The sequence below is a fragment of the Narcine bancroftii genome, chromosome 1, assembly GCF_036971445.1.
Source record: "Narcine bancroftii isolate sNarBan1 chromosome 1, sNarBan1.hap1, whole genome shotgun sequence".
Lineage (NCBI taxonomy): Eukaryota > Metazoa > Chordata > Chondrichthyes > Torpediniformes > Narcinidae > Narcine > Narcine bancroftii.
In genome coordinates this window covers 290,578,376-290,596,746 of record NC_091469.1, presented here as the reverse complement: position 1 = coordinate 290,596,746, position 18,371 = coordinate 290,578,376, and the positions used below count along the sequence as shown (strand labels likewise).

At 49.3% G+C, this 18,371-nt stretch overlaps 1 protein-coding gene across 1 annotated transcript in view; it reads left to right on the top strand.

The window, feature by feature from the left end:
* LOC138745931 (alpha-parvin) overlaps positions 1-18,371 on the top strand; it is a 53,909-nt gene that overhangs the window by 27,594 nt on the left and 7,944 nt on the right. Inside the window, exons 2-8 of the mRNA XM_069903479.1 lie at positions 8,611-8,700; positions 8,788-8,858; positions 10,223-10,325; positions 12,054-12,194; positions 15,752-15,867; positions 16,929-16,987; positions 18,124-18,143. Coding sequence (XP_069759580.1) covers positions 8,611-8,700; positions 8,788-8,858; positions 10,223-10,325; positions 12,054-12,194; positions 15,752-15,867; positions 16,929-16,987; positions 18,124-18,143 — 600 coding nt within the window. The remainder of the gene's footprint in view (positions 1-8,610; positions 8,701-8,787; positions 8,859-10,222; positions 10,326-12,053; positions 12,195-15,751; positions 15,868-16,928; positions 16,988-18,123; positions 18,144-18,371) is intronic.

The window sequence follows — 18,371 nt, the reverse complement described above, 5'->3', positions numbered from 1 at the left end:
TAAATAAATATTGTTTTGTGCGTATCAGTGTCTTGGAGGGTTAACGTGAGCAGTTTCTCTGGTCGTTCAACATTCTCACTGCCTGTGGAGAGAAGCTGTTCCTCAGCCTGGTGGTGCTGGCTCTGATCCTCCTGCATCTCTTCCCTGATGGGAGCAGCTGAAAGGTGCTATGTGCAGGGTGGAAGGGGTCCTCAGTGATTTTGCGTGCCCTCTTCAGAAAATGATCCCAGTAGATCATGTCGATGCCAGGGAAGGAGACTCCAGTGATCCTCTCTGCCACTCTTATGGTCCTGTGGATTGACTTCCAATCCATTTCTCTACAGCAACTGAACCCAACTGTGATGCAGCCGGCCAGGACACTCTCGATAGAGCTCCTGTAGAAGGTTGACATAATGATGGCTGGTAGCCTTGCCAGCTTCAGTCTTCTCAGGAAGTACAGTCGTTGTAAACAACCTGACTGTAATACAGAGAGATCGCACGCACGCACGCGCATGCGCGTGCCTTCTGGGCAGAAGGTTCTAGACCAGCACCAGTCTCTGTGTGCAAAGAAAGCATTAATCGTTCATTCATCACTCTGAAGTTATGCCCCTTGGTTCTTGAACCATCTGTGCATGGAACAGATTGCGATCCATCCACCTCCACTCGACCTTCAGGAAGGATATCCCACAATCCCTCAGTACAAGGGCACCACCACATGCAGGTTCTCCGTTTCCCTGCAAGCTGCACACCACCCTGACTTGTAACTATCTCACCAGTCCCTCATTACCACTGGGCCGAAACTCTGAAACTCCTCCGACAGCATAGTGTTGAGCTGTCCAGAAGGGAGAAGGCTGTTATGGTTTGACCATAAGACAAAGGAGCAGAAATAGAGTCTGCCCCACTGCTCAGTCATAAGCTGATCCATTTTCCCACTTGGCTCCTCTGCCCGGCCTTCTCTCCCTAACTGACGAGATAGAAGTCGGGATAGTCTGCAGCTTGGAGGGAGATGGGGAACCTGGCTAATCAAGAACCTATCAATCTCTGCCTTAAATACACCCAATGACCTGACCTCCACAACCACCTAATTCCACAGATTCACCACCCTCTGGCTGAAGAAATTCCTCTGCATCTCTGTTCTAAGTGGACATCCTTCAATCCTGAAGTTGTGCCCTCTTGTCCTAGACTCTCCTATTGTGGGAAACAACCTTCCTACATCTACTCTGACACCTTTCAACATTCAAAATGTATCAATGAGATCCCCCCCCCCCCCTCACTCTCCTAAATTCCAACTGGCCAAGAGCCATCAAACGGTTCTCATATGATAACCTGTGGCGGTACACCATTAGACAGGCGAACCAACCTGCTTGCCATGCACGTGGTGGGCCAGCCAGCCAAAATAGCGTCGTCAGGGGTTTCCTCCTGACCTCGGCACTGGGCTCAGAAGCCTGCGGTTGGGGTCCTATGTGATGGCCCTGGTGACATTGGGGTCCCCCAGCACGGTTCTCAGCCAGATCCGGGCTGGGAGTATAAGACCAGCCAGGCAGCCTGCAATAAATGCTCACTGAACTCAACCCGTCTGGTTTTGCGATCCTTCAGTTAGCAGTGTAGCTGCTGCTACAAACCCTTCATTCCTGGAATCATCCTTGTGAACTTCCTCTGAACTCTCTCAAGGAAGAAACACCCCGACCTGCTCAAAGGCATTTAAATGCTTGCGTAGTTAGGCGATAAATCAGTGAAAAAGTTCTGGTCTGAAACTTCCTGGGCAGCGTTACTGCTGTGAATGATGGGATTAATAACTTTACAGAATCATAGTCTTGCACAGTATGGAAAAGGCTCCCCCAAGTCTGCACCAACCAGGAGCAATCCATTGACACTAATCCCGTTCTAGCCACATTCCCATCAACTCCCCCAAATTCCCACCCTCGCCCACACACTGGGGACAATTTATAAAAGCCTATTAATCCATTGACCCATGCATGGGAGGAAACCGGAGCCCCCGGGGCGTGGGGGGAGAGGGGAGAATGTGCAAGCTCCACACAGACAACACCAGAGGAGGCGGATTGATCCTGGGTCTCGAACAGCGGCTCCACCTGCAGTGCCCCCCCCACCACAGTACTCAGTGTGGAGCCAGGTGGGCAGAAGGATGTGGTTTGGGAGGATCCCACCCACAATGTCGTGACCGTTGTTCAGATCTGCTGCGGTGACGGGAGGGGTGGGCAGGAAGACTATGTCTCTGTGGTCTGTGTGTGGAGGAACACGGGGGATGAAAGTCCCAGCTCACCGCGATTGGCAGCGTGCTGATCTGATTTGCAGCCATCAGTTATTGAACTTGCAAGCACTGATTCTCCAGGAACGGTCAGGATGTACGTCAGCACCCACGAGAAGCCACAAGCTACGATCTGCAGCATTACAACTTACAGTTTACAAGCCTGACATCGTATTGGAAAACAAATTAAAGGCATTGCATTTCACGGAGTACACATGAACCCAGCTCCTGAAGAGCATTTCAGGAGAAAGCAGTGACTCAGCCTGAAGGTTATTAAAATATTTCAGACCATTCCCAATTTTCAGCCAGAATGAAGGTGAATTGGTTTGAGTGCCATGAGCTGTGGAGCACTTTGTTGTAGAGGTAAGGTGTTATCTGCCCTCGAGAATTCAATGCTTCATTTAATCATCTTCCCATTTGCTCTCGTAATTGTTGTCTGCATGTGTCAAAGCTGCGGGTCGTAATCTCATAAAAGGGACAGAAGATTCTTCAAATCTTTCAGAGAGTGTGTTTTTTAAAAAAAAACCTGATGAAATTGAAAGCTTTGTCCCAGTAAATGCTCGACTTGTTACACTGTATTTCCTTTCCCTTTGTAATCCTTGCATTGGTGAAGTCAGTTCACCCACAGGCAGCTTCAGGTAATTGAATTTTTCTCTCTGACTTGTAGAAGTTTTATTTGATTATTTTGAGGAGGAAGGAGAGAAAAGTGGGAATAATAATCAAGCCCTGCTTCTTTGTCAGCCCGCCTTTGTCGACCACAGTGCTTCGTGCCTCATCAGGTCTGCATGTTGTTCGGGAGAAAACAATGAATTGTTCAGTTATTGGCTATTCAATTCTGCTTTGCACAGATTTTATGATTAAAGATTCCATCAAAGACACAAGGATGAGAGAGAGAGAAAGGTGGGGGTGGGGGGGGGGCAGAAAAGCAAGCTGTCTGGGTTCCTGTATTCGTAGCCTGGCATCAGCATCCATGAAGTCAGGGGGGCCTGTCGCGGAATTGTCTAATCTCTTCACATCCTCGGGGAGTGGTGGTAGAGTCGGTGGGGGGAGGGGTGGGTACAAGATGGGGCGGGCGGTGAGGCGGTGGTGGAGTTGGGCTATTGGGGCGGGGTGTTGAGGGTGTGATGGCAGGGGTGCGGGTGTTGGGTTCTGTCACTCTTGCCTCTGCCACACCCTCACCCTTGTTGAGTCTGGGACTGGAAAGTAAAGAGCAGTTTGATTGGAGTTTTCAGGTTGTCTAGAGATCCGATCGGGTCAGACAGGTGGGCAGGGACCTTCTGCTGGTCAGTGAGTCTGATGCTCGGGATTAGACCCCATCACATAGGGATGATGGAAATTTGGAGCTTTCTCCCACATTTTTATTGACTATTGTCAAGTCTATTTTTTTTGCAGAGGAGGAGACCATTTGGCCCATTGAATCTATGCCACCTCCCAGCAAACCAATCCCAGCAGTCCCACTCCCTTCACCTTCCACTTTGGCCCTAATTTCTCTTTCTCTCTTTTTCTCTTTCCCTCTCTTTTTTCTCTCTTTCTCTGTTTCTTTCTTTCTCTCTCTTCCCCCACCCTCCCATTCTTTGCCCTCTATCTCACTGAGGGAGAGAAGGATTAGAGTGATCCTGCGTATATCAGCTTTGTATGGTGCTGTTCAATGAGCTAATATTGGATGTGATGGGCTGAATGGCCACCTCTTCACCTTGATGGGCCCAATGATTTGCCATTGATCAGCTGCCGATCATTTTCCCTCTTGTGCTGAAGTCACCTTTAGCTCTGAATCCCTAGCAGAAGCATTGGATTATTGAACATGAACTGGTGATCCTCTTGATGTTAATGTCGAAATGGTTTGCAAATGCACGAAACTTGCCAATGCAGCAGTGGTAGCATCGTCTAGCACCAGTGGCCGGGACTGAGATGGCTGCAAGGTATTCGATTTATTGGAATCTGGCTTAGATTCAGCAGCTAATGCAACGGCCTTAATGCTCCTTTTTGTTAAAGAGCTTCCTGCAGAGAATTTTCAACCTGAAAGAGTGGAAGCACGTCTGCTGCAGCCAGGATTACAGTGTGGCTGAGGAAATGGATCCAAAATTGGTGGCAGCACAGAAGCTCTGGTTACCGTGAGGTTTCACACGTGAAACTGCGCAGGGGATATGTGTCGCTGAGCTGCCAAAGTCAAGTTAGAACCAGAGAACATTACAGCACAGAAACAGGCCCGTTCGGCCCTTCTAGCCTGTGCCGAACCATTTTTTTTGTCTAGTCCCACTGATCTGCACCCAGTCCACACCTCTCCCATCCATGTACCTGTTCAAATTCTTCTTAAATGTTAAAATTGAGCCCCCATTCACCACCTCAGCTAGCAGTCGTTCCACACTCCCACCACTCTCTGTGTGAAGAGGTTCCTCCTCATGTTTCCCTCTAAACTTTTCCTCTTTCACTCTTAACCCATGTCCTCTGGTTTATATCTCACCTACCCTCAGTGGAAAAAGCCTGTCTACATTTACTCTGTCTATAATTTTAAGTACCTCTATCAAATCTCCTCTCATTCTTCTACACCCCAGGGAATAAAGTCCTAACTTGTTTAACCTTTCCCTGTCACTCAGTTTCTGAAGTCTGGGCAACATCCTCCTAAATCTTCTGCATCTTATTGATAGTTCAAGTTTATTTGTCATCTGATTGTACCAGTACAAGCTGACGAAACAGTGTTCTCTGGTCCTCAGTGCAGAACAGTGCAAAACATGAATATAGACAACACACACAAGACCGGAGCAGGAATAGACTATTTAGCCCATTGAGCTGATTCATTTCCCCACTTAGCCCCACTGCCTGGCCCTTTACCCATAACCTTTGATGCCCTGGCTAATCATCAATCTCCACCTTAAATACACCCAACGACCTGGCCTCCACAACCACCATGGCAACAAATTCCACAGATTCACCGCACTCTGGCTAAAGAAATTCCTCCGCATCTCTGTTCTAAGCAGACGCCCTTCACTCCTGAAGTTGTGTCCTCTTGTCCTAGACTCTCCCACCACAGGAAACAGACAAATTATACATATATACTTGACATATTAAAATAAATATTCTTAATAAAGAGCAGAGTCACGTGGAGTTGTTTAAGGAATTGTTCAGCAGACTCACTGCCCGTGGGAAGAAGCATCTGTAAGCTTTTGAGTTTGACTTGATTCACTTTCCCATCCTCGTCTCTCCACATCCTCTGTGACTCCACAGCCCTAGAGACCATCTGCAGACATTTTGTTTACCTCCTTTTTTAAAATCTGATTAATCTGGGATTAGGTTTTGTCTGCTGTGATAAGGCTTGGTGAATAATGGCTTGTCTGAACTGACACAGGACGTTTTCTCTTCCAAAGAACTTTCTAGAAGTTGATTCAGGATGTTGCTGGGACTGGAGGGTTTGAGTTAGAGGGGAGACAGCCCGGGGCTTTATCCCCAATGGACATGGTTGGGGGGGGGGGGGGTGTAACAGCACTGATTTACCACAGCTTGACACTCCCGCAAATGCATGCTATTACCTTACCTTATACCTTAGCGTACCTTACATCATCAGTAGTGGCCTGCACCGCCCCCAACAAAGGTAAGTATGTGACCGCGACAGCCTCCGAGCCATGCAAGGAGGCGACTGATTGGAACTGTCCCACTACATGACGGTCTGGAGGGCTGACAGTTCAGCCTGACCTCATACGATAGTGACAGACAGGTGATGCCCGACCAACTGGCAAGAACGTGAACTGTCGATAAACGCTGGCTTCAACCTGCCAATGGAAACTTTTGCATTCCTGTCGATCACAGAAGTCTTTAGATGGCATTATAAGACCTGAAAAGGACTATTGTAAATGGGCTGAAGTGGTTTGCGAACAGCGTCATGTCAGAGGAACACACAGGTAGAGTGTTGTAAATCGTGGGTTCACTGTGAGTAACGTTGCATAGGAGTAGGTTGGAGTAATCTCTTGTTTTCCCGAAGACTATCAACAGAACTAGCCATAAAAATACAAGATGCTGGAGAAACTCAGCAGGTCAGTGTCCTATATGTAGCAAAGGTAAAGATACATAACTGATGTTTCGGGCTTGAGCCCCTCATCAAAGTATGAGAAAATGTCGGTCACCCTCCGAAAAAGAGTAGTGGAAGGAAAGGGAGTGGCAAAAACCAGAGATGATAGGTGGAGAAAGGAAGGAGGGGACAGCAGCAATGAGGGGGAGGAGGGATGGTAGGGCTGTGTGGGTGAAAGAACTAGAAGAATAGAAAAGGGGAGAGGGTGAAGAAAAGGCAGCAGGTTTAGTGGAAAGCAGTGAAGTCAATGTTCATGCCATGTGGCCGGAGGGGGCCCAGATGGAAAATAAGGTGCTGTTCCTCCAATTTGCAGGTGGTCAGGGTGGGGCAGTACACAAGGCCATGGACAGTCATGTGAGCACAGGAGTGTGACCCAGAATTGAAATGGTTGGCCTTTGGGAGGTCGCTGTGGTTGCCGAGCGAAATGATCTCCCAGTCTGCGAAGATCTCTCCGAGGTAGATCCCAGCATTCTCTCATACTTCGATGCAGGGTCAAGCCCGAAACGTCGGTTCTGTGCCCTTGCTACATAAAGAACACTGTTTGACCTGCTGAGCTTCTCCAGCATTTTGTGTTTTTACTTCAACCACGATGTCTGCAGAATTTTGTGATTTACAACATAACTCGCTGAATCATAGAGCGTTGCGCTTGGACTTGGGATCGCAAACTCGCCTAGCAAGATTAAACTGCTGCCATATACTAGCTCTGTCGTTGAACATCCAGGATCTGCCTTAACAGCGGTACCTCCTCCAAGGAGATCCATGGGCAAATGCTTGCTCCACGTAGGTGCCTCAACACCTGCTGTTAATGCCAGATTCAGTTATCTTCCATTGAGAAGGTGCTGGTGCTTCACAAGGCACAGTAAACAGCTGTTTCAGTTCCGACGAGGGGAAGAAGCCAATCTTTCTATCTTCCATGTGGAAGTCGTGGATATAGCGAGGTCGGCATGAACCGCCAACTGATCGAAGGTGGGCGTTAAAATGACACTCACCAAATGCTCTTGGACGAGACAAGATAAATGTCAAAGGAACCTCTGTTTCCAAAAATCGCCTTCGTCGGCAGCTAAGCCTGCGCCACCTCCTCAACATCTGTGACGGTTGCCTATTGCCTCGGCTGACAGTAATTGGGCTGAGTACTCCGCAGAATAGCCTCCTTAAGCATGTCATATGGGACATCACCATCCAGATTCACTAAGACATCCTCCACTTCACAGGCAATCTGCTCTGGAAGACACTCCATACTTTGTCTTCTGACTCGTCACGCTGAGGGCAGAGAAGCGCACTTCGAGGACCGTGAACCACCCTGGTGCATTATTAATAAAAATGGGGGGATCTTAAGTCTGACCTCCCCAACTGCTTCTGTAAGGGGTTTATCCTCATCCCTAGCCATTTTAAATTAGAGGTTACTATGAACTCATGGGACTGATTTACCCCAGCTGAACACACCCATGCAAGCACGTTATTACTCCCACACGGTGCATCGCTTACGTCATCAGCAGCGGCTGGCACTGCTCCCAACAAAGGTAAGTATGTGACTGCGACATAGGGGGGATAGAATTTGGAGCTCGCTCCCTCTGGAACAGGTGTGGGGATGATCTGGAGGTCGTTCACCATGGATGGTGGAGATGGGGGAATCTGGAGGGACAGGGAGAGAGTGTGGAGCTCTGTTTCCCCAGACAATGGGAAGGAGAGGGTGGAGTTCACTCCCCAGGGACAGGATGGGGGAGTCTAGAGCTCACTCCCCAGAGAAGATGGGGTGGATCTCACTCCACTGGGATGAGGGAGGTGCTTAGTCCCCGGGGATGAGGGGAGGTGCTCTCTCCCTGGGGATGAGGGGGGATCTTCTCGACCTGGGGATGAGGGGAGGTGTTCTCTCCCTGATGATGAAAAGGGATGCTCTTTCCTCGTGGATGAAGTGGGGGAGTTCATGCCCCCCAGGGACAGGAAATGGGTGGACCTCAGGCTCCCCTCCCCCGCCAGGGACTGGAAAGGAGGGTGGATCTCATCTCCCCCTCAGGGACAGGGGAGGGGGTAGATCTCAGAGTCAGGGGAGGGGGGTGGTACTCACTCCTGGGAGGGAGTGGAGATGGAATGGGTGCATGGGAAGTCCGCCACAGCTCAAACACTTAGTGGAATGAGAGATGAGCTGAGATGCACAGTAGTCGTTCCCTGGGCTTCACTTCTGGTGGTGGAGATTGGTAAGAACTTCTCAGCCATCACTCCCAGAAGTCGCCAAGCATTAAAAAGTTTGGAGGCAGGGTTAACCTTGATCACGACCTGTTGACCTTTGAGCTCTGTCTCTCTGCAGTGTCCGATCTACAGGAAGAAGGGAAGAATGCCATCAACCTTCCCCTCAGCCCCATTGCCATCGAGTTGGATCGGGAAGACACTGTGCTGGGTAAGGGACCCTTGTTGATGCAGCATACGAAACGTCAGTTGTGATGGTGGGCCAGGCAGCTCATCGCTCTGTGTGTTTCCTGTTTAGAGGAGAATGAGGTTCGCACGATGCTTGACCCCAACTCCAGGAGTGACCCCAAGCTACAGGAACTGATCAAGGTAAGTGCGGTAAAAACACACAAAAATGCTGGAGGAAATCGCAGCGTCCATTGGAGGTAAAGATATATTTGCCGACGTTTCAGGCCTGAGCCCTTCCTCAAGGTATAAAGCAAAGAACAGGAAGGGATCTGAATAAAGACTGAAGAATGGGAGGGGCGGGGGGTTGGGGGGGATGGTCCAGACCAGCAAAAGGTGTTAATTGGCTTTGATGTGAGAATTGACTTTGCTCTGTGAAAGGAGACAGAGCTGGGGAAAGGCGACACGGGAAAGAAGAAGGGGGGGCTTTAACGGAAACCAGAGAAGTCAATGTTAATGCCATCCGGCAAGAGCAGGCCACCTTCCAGCTTCTTCCCCTCGCAGAACCTCCAGAAACTGTGGGTTGCCTGGAGCTGGAGTGAGATGGATGGGCAGCGTTTGCAAAGGGTTGCGTCCCTTTCTCCCCATGGATGCTGCCTGGCCCTGCTGAATCCCTCCCCTCTTCTCGTTGTTTGCCCCTTGATGTGTCACGCCAAGCAGGATGATTTGCAAAATGACTGGGGGGACTCCTGTGGCCTGTACACAGTGAGACTCCACAGACAGTGAACTCATGATCTGTTATCGGCAGCATTAACTGAAGAGTTGTGGGCACTCCTCTGTTCCTCCTGAGTCATTGGCTTGAGGTCTTTTTAAAAAAAAAAGTAAAAAGGGGCGGCGTGATTGACGAAGCGGTTAGCAAAACACCTTTACAGCGCCAGCCACCCGGGGGCGAATCACGCGCTGTCTGTAAGGAGTTTGTACGTTAGCTCCATGTCTGGGGGCTCCAGTTTCCTCCCATTGCTTGAAACATATGGGGGTATAGGTCAATTGGGAGTGATTGAGCAGCACGGGCTTGTGGGCTGGAAGGGCCTGTTACCGTGCTGTATGTCTTTCCTCTGGGGTCTCCAACCCTTCAAAAATGTATGGGATTGGGGTATTTGGGCAGCATGAGCTCGTAGGCCAGAAGGACCCATTAAATTTAAATTTAAAATGACATCAACATTTACCATTGACCGAACTGTTAATGAACATTGAGACCCCATTCACACAGGAGCCACCAACCATAGAGTGTGGGACATTGCAGCACAGTACAGGTCCTTCAGCCTACGATGTGAACCTACTCCACAACAATTTATCCCTTCCATGCCTCATGCCCTTAACCCTCCATTTTTCTTACATCCTGCGTGCCTGTCTAAGCATCTTTTGAATGTCCACCGAGAACCAGCCTCCACCACCCCCAGCGATGTGTTTGAGGCACCCACCACCTTTTGTGTAAAAATCACGTTTCCTCGAAATTCTCCTCCTCTCAACACAAGTTTCATGTGGGCTGCTTCTCCTTTCATCTCCAGGTTTTCATCGACTGGATCAATGATGAACTGGTGGAGGAGAGGATCATTGTGAAGGACCTGGCTGAAGATCTCTACGATGGGCAAGTCCTCCAGAAGCTCTTTGGTAAGAATGAGAGTAAGAAAACAGAATGGAATGATTCAGCAGGAACTACTGGCCTCTCCCTTCTGAAGGAGAGAAGGGAAGAGTAGGAGAGGAACAAGGTGAATGGCATTTTCAAGTTCATTTATTTGTCATCCGATTACACCAGTACTACCGGATGAAACAACATTCTACCATCCTCAGTACAACACACACATGCAGACAAATGATAAATATACACAGTACATAAAGATATGTATATATATTGAAATGCATATTATTAATATATGCTAGAGTCCTGGAGAGTTGTTTTAGCAGTCATCCAGCATTCTCACTGCCCGTGGGAAGAAGCAGTTCCTCAGCCTGATGGTGCTGGCTCTAATACTCCAGTACCTCTTTCCCGGTGGGTACAGCTGAAAGATGCTATGTGTGGGATGGAAGGGGTTCTCATTGATTTTGCGAGCCCTTGAAATAGTGATCCTGGTAGATCACATTGATGGGGGAGGGAGTGTTGGGAGGGAGATCTCACTCCTGTGGATTGACCTCTATTCCGATGCTCCACACCAACCCTACCACACTGGGATGCAGCCGGCCAGGGGACTCTCGATAGAGCACTTGGAGAACGTTGGCAGGATGGTAGCTGGCAGCCACACCCGGCTCAGTCTTGTCACGAAGTGTGGAGAGTTAGTATGAGCTTGACGGTGTTCTTTGACAGTTTTAGGCCTCTGTGTACATTTTATTCAGCAAATGTACAAAGTCAGTGAAACGTTCCCGTGTTATAATCCCATTCTTTCCATCCTTGTTCGAGCCAAGACTTTAAAGAAGCTTCTACATTGTTATTTTGTGCTTCTCCAGCAACCATCAATAGATTTGAAAGCACGGTTGTTATTTGCCTATTGTTGGAGCTCGGCGTTGATCAAATGGTAAGATAATTTGTCAAGAACACCCAACTCTTCACTTTGAAAAGACATGCTTTCAACCTGCAAGTATTTGTAAATGTTATTGGTTTTCTACAGCAGTCTTTTTAAACAGTTGAAATGAAATTATCCTTCAATATATGTTATAGAGGGATAAAGGATTTTTAGTGTCATACAGTATGGAAACCCATTCACCAGTGAATGAAAGATATAATCACAATTAACCTACACCTCTGGTACGTTTTGAACAATGGGAGGAAACCGGAGGTCCCTGAGTAAACCCATTCAAACATTCGAACACCAGTCCTGATCGCTAGCGGTGTGGTGCTAACCACTACACCAACCATGCTGCCCTATATCTGCTTTATATCTTGTGGTTTTGTGAACTGAGTACTTTCTCTGTCCACACCATGGATGCAAGCTCCCCAGGGGAAACGGGGTGTTGTTCCTCTGGTTTACATCAGACCTCAGCCTAGCAGTGGAAAAGGCCCAGGCAGACAGTCGGGGTGGAAATGGGGATGGAAGTTGAAATGGCAGCAATCTGGATCTCAGGATGGAAACCGTGGTCTAATAGTAGGTGTTCTGCAAGGTGATCCCCAGAGAAACAACTTCTTGTCTTGGTGCCTCTGCTCCTGACCTTCTCTCCCCATTATGTCTGGCTGTGTTGTGCTGGGGCTCCTCGAGTCCCCCTGGTCTCTGCCTGTGTGTTCTTCTGATCGTCATTCAGTCTGGTGATGGCTTGGTTCCACTTTGTCCCTCTACCACTGCCTCGTGATGCTCGGTGGTCCACAGAGGAGGGCTGCTAATTCCGCGCTCTCGTCTGCTCTGTGTTCAGAGAAGCTGGAGGGAGAGAAACTGAACGTGGCAGAAGTGACGCAGTCGGAGATTGCCCAGAAGCAGAAACTTCAGACTGTCCTGGAAAAGATCAACGAGACTCTCAAGCTGCCCCCCCGGAACATCAAGTGGACGGTGGACAGTGAGTCTGGGTCAGAGGGTGCAAAGGAAATGGGGAGAGTGAGGGAGAGGCTGGGGTGGGGTGGGGGGTGTGATGGGTAGGGGAGAGAGGGGGCGAAGGGTGGGGGAGAAAGGGGTGGTTGGGGAGGGGTTGAGGAGTTGGTGCAGGGGAGGGGAGAGGTAAGGAGGTGGATGAGGGAGAGGGGTTATGGGAGGGGGTGAGGGGTGGGGGAGGATGGAGAGATGGGGAAGGAGGGGGAGGCAGGGACAGGGTTTGGAGGGAGGAGGGAAAGAGGGGGGGGTATTTCCAGGGGTCCAGTGACCTTCTCCTGCTCCTGTATTTTGCATTCACCATTTATTGGGAAAAAGTTCTTTGATCGTTGTAATGGAAGCAAGGTTTGTGCTTACGTAGTGACTGCCACATCCCTGGCAATGGTGTTGGCACCATCTGCTGTAGTAGCAGGCCAAACCTTCTTCACTCTGCTACCATTGGGGAGAAAAGGTACAGGAGCCTGAAGACGAGCTCTCAGCAGCACGAGGGCAGCTTCTTCCCCGCTGCCATCAGATTCCTGAATAATCAATGATGCTGCCTTACTTGGACTTTTCCTTGTGCTATTTTTATTTATTTTGAAAGGTGGTCTTGATGAATGTTTACACCCCGGCGCTGCCGCAAAACAACAAATTTCATAACACGTTCATAACAATATACTCTGATGCTGAAGTCTGGCAGCACATGCGTGCATAGGAAGATCCCACAAATCTTTGGCTAGAAGTCCAGAGGAAGGGGTTCTCCTCCTCTTCACAACCACATCCCCTGTGGTCTCACCTAGCTAGACCTTCAGCATTGTGTCCAGGGTGGAACTTGAGCTCACAAACTTGTGATTTCCAGACAGGAATCTTCCCCAGCCAATCTTTCCCCTCTGATGCCTTCAGCAACTGAGTTAAAAAATGTCTGAAATTCCACGTTCCATGAAGCAAAGTTTCACGTAAATAATTATCCTTTTTCAAACTAAAGCAGATCCATGTGGTCCTTGCGCAGTTTGTCACCAATTTAATTTAGACATACAGCGCGGTAACAGGGCCTTCCGGCCACGAGCCCATGCTGCCTCATTTATACCCCATTAACTACACCCTCTGGTATGTTTTGACCAGTGGGAGGAGGCCGCAGTCCCTGGAGGAAGCCCACGCAGACACTGGGAGAACGTACAAACTCCTTGCAGACAGTGTGGGATTTGAACCTGGGTCACTGACACAATAATAGCTTTGCGCTAGTCGCTATACTAACTGTGACGTCCCGTAATCTCCCAGCATTGTTGTCACACATCTGGTGGACAAAAATGATGGAGCTGCTGTAACGGCAGTGGTGCTGATGGTGGGGACCTAGGAGAGCGGGGAGCGGAGACCCAGCGCTGCTCAGCATGGTCCAACCATCAATGGCATCAATGATTGACATCCTAATGTCAATGGCTCCATAGAGGCTTTAAATGACCTGTTGAAGGAGTGGACAGTGCTTGGAAGTAAAACTATGCGAATGCAGAGTCTGGGCACAAGATAGCGGTGCCTGTGCTCAACAGTGGCCTCGAGGGGGTTATAGACTTCAGGGGAACAGCTGAGCAGCTCAGGGGACCAGAAACAGAGAGAACACCTTCCCCCCCCCCCCACACACCTTGGTTGAGGAGGAGAACCAGAGGAGACAACCCTACCGGATGAGGACCACTGCGCCGAACCAGCGCAGGGCTCTGTGGCTGAGGGACTTGGGGTTGGGGGAGCCACACGGGCTGCTGGAGACTGGCTCAAGGGAACCAGGTATTGGAGCTGGGATTTGAAAGGGTGCTGGGGGCAAGAAGGGATCCCGAAGGGCCTCGGGGGCTGAAGGCTTCCTGATCGTGTTGGAAGTTTGGACTGGATCTCAGGCGCCCGATGGATCAAACAGGAGTCTGTGCAGCTGGAGACGAATCCATGGACATTCAGTGTCTCTGAAGAGTTTCTCCTTTGCTTCCCTTTCTCTGACTGTAAGGGCACCAAATGGTGACTCTGTCTGCCTTACGGCACCAGACTAGCAGAAAGTAATTTTGTGCAATATTACACGTTCTGTACTATTACACGACAATGAAGGCATCTTGAATCTTAGTGCTGTTCACACCCATGCACAGTCTTGCCTTTCTTTTACCTGGTTCTGCTCGATATTAATGGCGAAATATTGACGTGAAGTCTGCACCCGCAGCTGGGAGCTGATAGTGGGAGGAATGACCTCCTTTCAATGGGTGAATGAATAGGTCATGGTCAAAAACACGAGAGCCCAGCTTGTTGCAGCTACCCAGTTACAGAAAACACACGGACAGTAACTACAATTAAGACGCTACAAAAAAAGATAAATACAAATGGAAGAAAAAAAGAAATAAACATATATATTCCCATTTGGCTGGTAATGCATGGCAATTAAAAAGGAATCAGAATTTAACGCCACAAAATGTATTGTTTTGAGGCAGCGTCATTGCGCATTAACAGGAGCAAAAATTGCTATAAATTACATGTTTAAAATAAATAAATCAGGGAAAAAGATGTGTAAGTGAATTAGTGCCTGTGGTTCATTGTCCATTCAGAAATCTGATGGCAGAGGGGAAGGAGGAACTGTTCTTTTCCCGCTGGGTGTTCGTCTTCAGGCTCCAGCACCTCCTTCCTGATGATAGCAGTGTGAAGAAGGCATGGCCTGGGTGGTGGGGGGTCCTTGAGGATAGGGGCTGCTTTCTTGAGACACTGCCTCTTTTAGATGTCCTTGATGGAGTGGAGACTGGTGCCCGTGATGGCGCTGACCGAGTTCACTGCTCTCTGTAGTCTTTTCCTGTCTTGGGCATTGGCACCAGACAGTGAAGCAACCAGTCCAAATGCTTTCCACGGTCCACCTGTAGAAGTTTGCAGGTGGCCTCATAAAAGATCTATACAATAATGGGGGTATTAGATTGGGTGGACAGCCAGCACCATTTTCCTGTGGCAAAAATAGGAAGCACCAGAGGACTCAAGGTGAGGGGAGGAACGTTTAGGGGAGATGTCAGAGGTAAGTTTTTTTTTACACAGAGAGTAGTGGATGCCCAGAATCCACTGCCAGGGGTGGTGGTGGAGGCTGGAACATTAGGGACATTTAAAAGACTCTGAGATGCAAGAAAAAAAGAGCATTATGGGTGTGAGGGAGGGATGAGTTAGATTGTCGTGGAGTAGGTTTCCATTGGTTGGCACAACATTGTGCCTGGACTGTGATGGAATTGTCTAAAAATTAATCTTTTGGTAAGGAGAGATCCGGTTGTGATCTGGTTCAGACAATCTGGAGAAGTTCAAGGGCCTGATGACTGACTGTTCTTAAACTTGGAGCCGCTGGTCTTCAGCCTTTCTGTACCTTCTGCCTGAATGAAGTAATGAGAAGAGGTTGTGACCAGGGTGATGGGGGTCTTTGATTGTTGGCTGCCTTTGGGAGGCAGCACCTTCAGTGAGTGGGAGGGTGTTGCCCTTGAGGAACTTAGCAAGGTCCTTGGTCTATTGTTGGCAGTAGTTCTTGGATGACTCTTCCCTTTCCCTGGTCTACAGATGTCCACATGAAGAGTCTGGTGGCAATTCTTCACCTACTGGTCGCCGTATCGCAGTACTTCAGGGCACCCATCCGACTGCCAGACCACATCTCTGTCCAGGTTGTGGTCGTCCAGGTAACTGGTGAGGGGCAAGGTAGAGAGCCCCTACAACCAAATACATGGCTTCCTTTCCCATCGCATTCCTCCTGCACCCTAGAGTCCCCATACATCTCCTCCCTGCCCCTGCTACCCTTCCGTCGCCCACTGGTCCCACCTCTACCCTTCCCTCCCCCACTGGCCCCACCTGCTCATCGTTCCCTCCTCCACTGGGTCCACTGGCAAACTCCTACCTCTCCCCTCCCCCTGCCCTTCTCAAACCGACACACTCTTCCCCCACCTCACCTCTCCCCTCCCCTCCTCATACTGGGACTCTCTCCTCCCCACCTCACCCCTCTCCCTCCACACTGGCTCCCTCTCACCCCATCTCCCACAACTCACCACTCCCTCTCCCCTCTCTCCTCCCCCTTCCCTTCCATACTGGCTCTCCCTTCCCCTCCCCTCTGCCTCACCCCTCCCCTCCCCTCAACTCTCTCAGTCCTGATGCAGGATCTCAGCCGAAACTCCAACCATTCCGCTGTCTCCACAGATGCTGCCTGACCTCCAGAATTATTTCTTTGGGTTCAGAATATGTAGTTGCTCACTTAAAATGAACAATGTAGGGAGTGGAGGGGGTTACAGAGACAGAGAGGGGTGCAGGACTCCAGAGGGGGTTACAGAGGCAGGCAAGGGATGTAGGGTGTTAACAGAGATGGAGAGGGGTGTTGGACTGGAGGGGGTTACAGAGCTGGAAAGGGATGAGAGGGTAAGAGGGTTTGCAGAGATAGGGATGGGTGTTGGAGACCTGAGGTGGTTACAGAGATAGGGGAGGGGTGTAGTGGACTGGAGGGGGGTTAAAGTGATAAAGAGGAGTGTGAGGGTTTGAGCAGGATACAGACCTACTGGATTGGAAAGGAAAGATTGCTGTGTTGGACAGGCAGAGGGTAGGTGATTCTGGGCTGAGGGTATCAGGGCGTTGGGGCTCAGCTCCCTGGGGGTCAGCAGGTTACTATTTCATTGTGATTTCACTGATGAATGGAAATCAATCAGATTTGAAACGAATAATTCTCTGAGCTTTTGAATCTAATTTATTCCCACAGAAAAGAGAGGGAATTCTTCAATCTCGTCACATCCAAGAAGAAATCACTGGTAACATTGAGTACGTGAATACCTTGGTCTCTCTACATGGTTATCCATAGCTGTGAGCTCAGAAAGCATACTCAAGGAGGAGACTGAAGCAGTGAGGGATAGAGCTGCTTCCTACATTCAGTGATGCAGGTCACATCTCCTGCACGCCACCATTGCAAGGCTCTCCCAGGGACCACCCATTTCAATTCCTTGCTCCATTCCCTTGCCGACATGTCTGTCCACGGTCTCATGCACTGCCAGACTGAGACCAGCTACAAATTGGAGGAACAACACCTTATCTTCCATCTGAACACCCTCCAACCAGGTGGCATTAACATCAACTTCTCCAGTTTCCGTTAAACCCCACCTCCATTTCTTCTTCCCCGTCGCCTTTCCCCACGCACACCTATACTCCCTCTCTCTCACTCTCTCTCTATCTCCCTTTCTCTCTCTCTCTCTCTCCTTTCTCAGAGCCAAAATCAATTCTCACCTCTCCTCTTATATCCAATTAACCCCTTTTGTTGATCTGGATTCCTCTCCTGCCAGTCTAGTTTTTATTCTGACACCTACCTGTTATTTCTTATTTCCTTGAAGAAGGCCTCAGGCCTGAAATGTCGGTAAAATATCTTTACCTCCTGTGGACATTACAAGACCAGCTGAGTTCCTCCACCATTTGTGTCTTTTCACTCCCATCATCCCTGGAATTCCCGTCCTTGGAGCTCTCCTCCAGAATGCTTTTAGTTTGGTCTCCTCAAATTACTGAGGGGTGAAGTGGCTGTTCTAACAAATGGGAGCCGAATTGTGCCGGTTTGTTTTCACTGACACTGTCTGTGTGGAGTTTGCATGTTCTCCCTGTGTCCAAGTGGCTTCCCTCGGACCGGTGGGCTAGTGGATCACTGGGGAATTGCCCCCAGAGTGTGGGTGAGGGGTGGAAACTGAGTGGAGAATAAAACCGTATTGATCTGGGTGAAGTGTGTGATAGCAAGGCACTGGAGGACCAGTTTCTGTGCTGTAAGCTTGCCTCCACTACACCAACAGCTCATGCAAAGATTCATCCTTTTATTTTGAGATTAAATTTAATATTTAAACCTGTGATGCCATTTACAGAATTACCTAAAGTCATTCTACAGTGTCCTTTTGATAACCCTGTTTTCTGTTTAATCACAGGGCTCTTTCGGGGAGACACGGTAAGTGGTTCGGAAGTAGCTGTGCTCTGAATTTTGTCCCTTTTTTTGGCTGAGCATCCCATGATTGGGCTGCCCATTCACAGCTTGTACACAGTGAGCAATCCTTGGAGGTTCTGCAGGAGAATCAACAAACTGCTGATCCAGAGCCTTCACCCCAACCTTTTGATGCCAACCAGGTTGGCATTCTGGGATAGACCAATCTGCCTGCATTTGCTCCATATCCTTCTA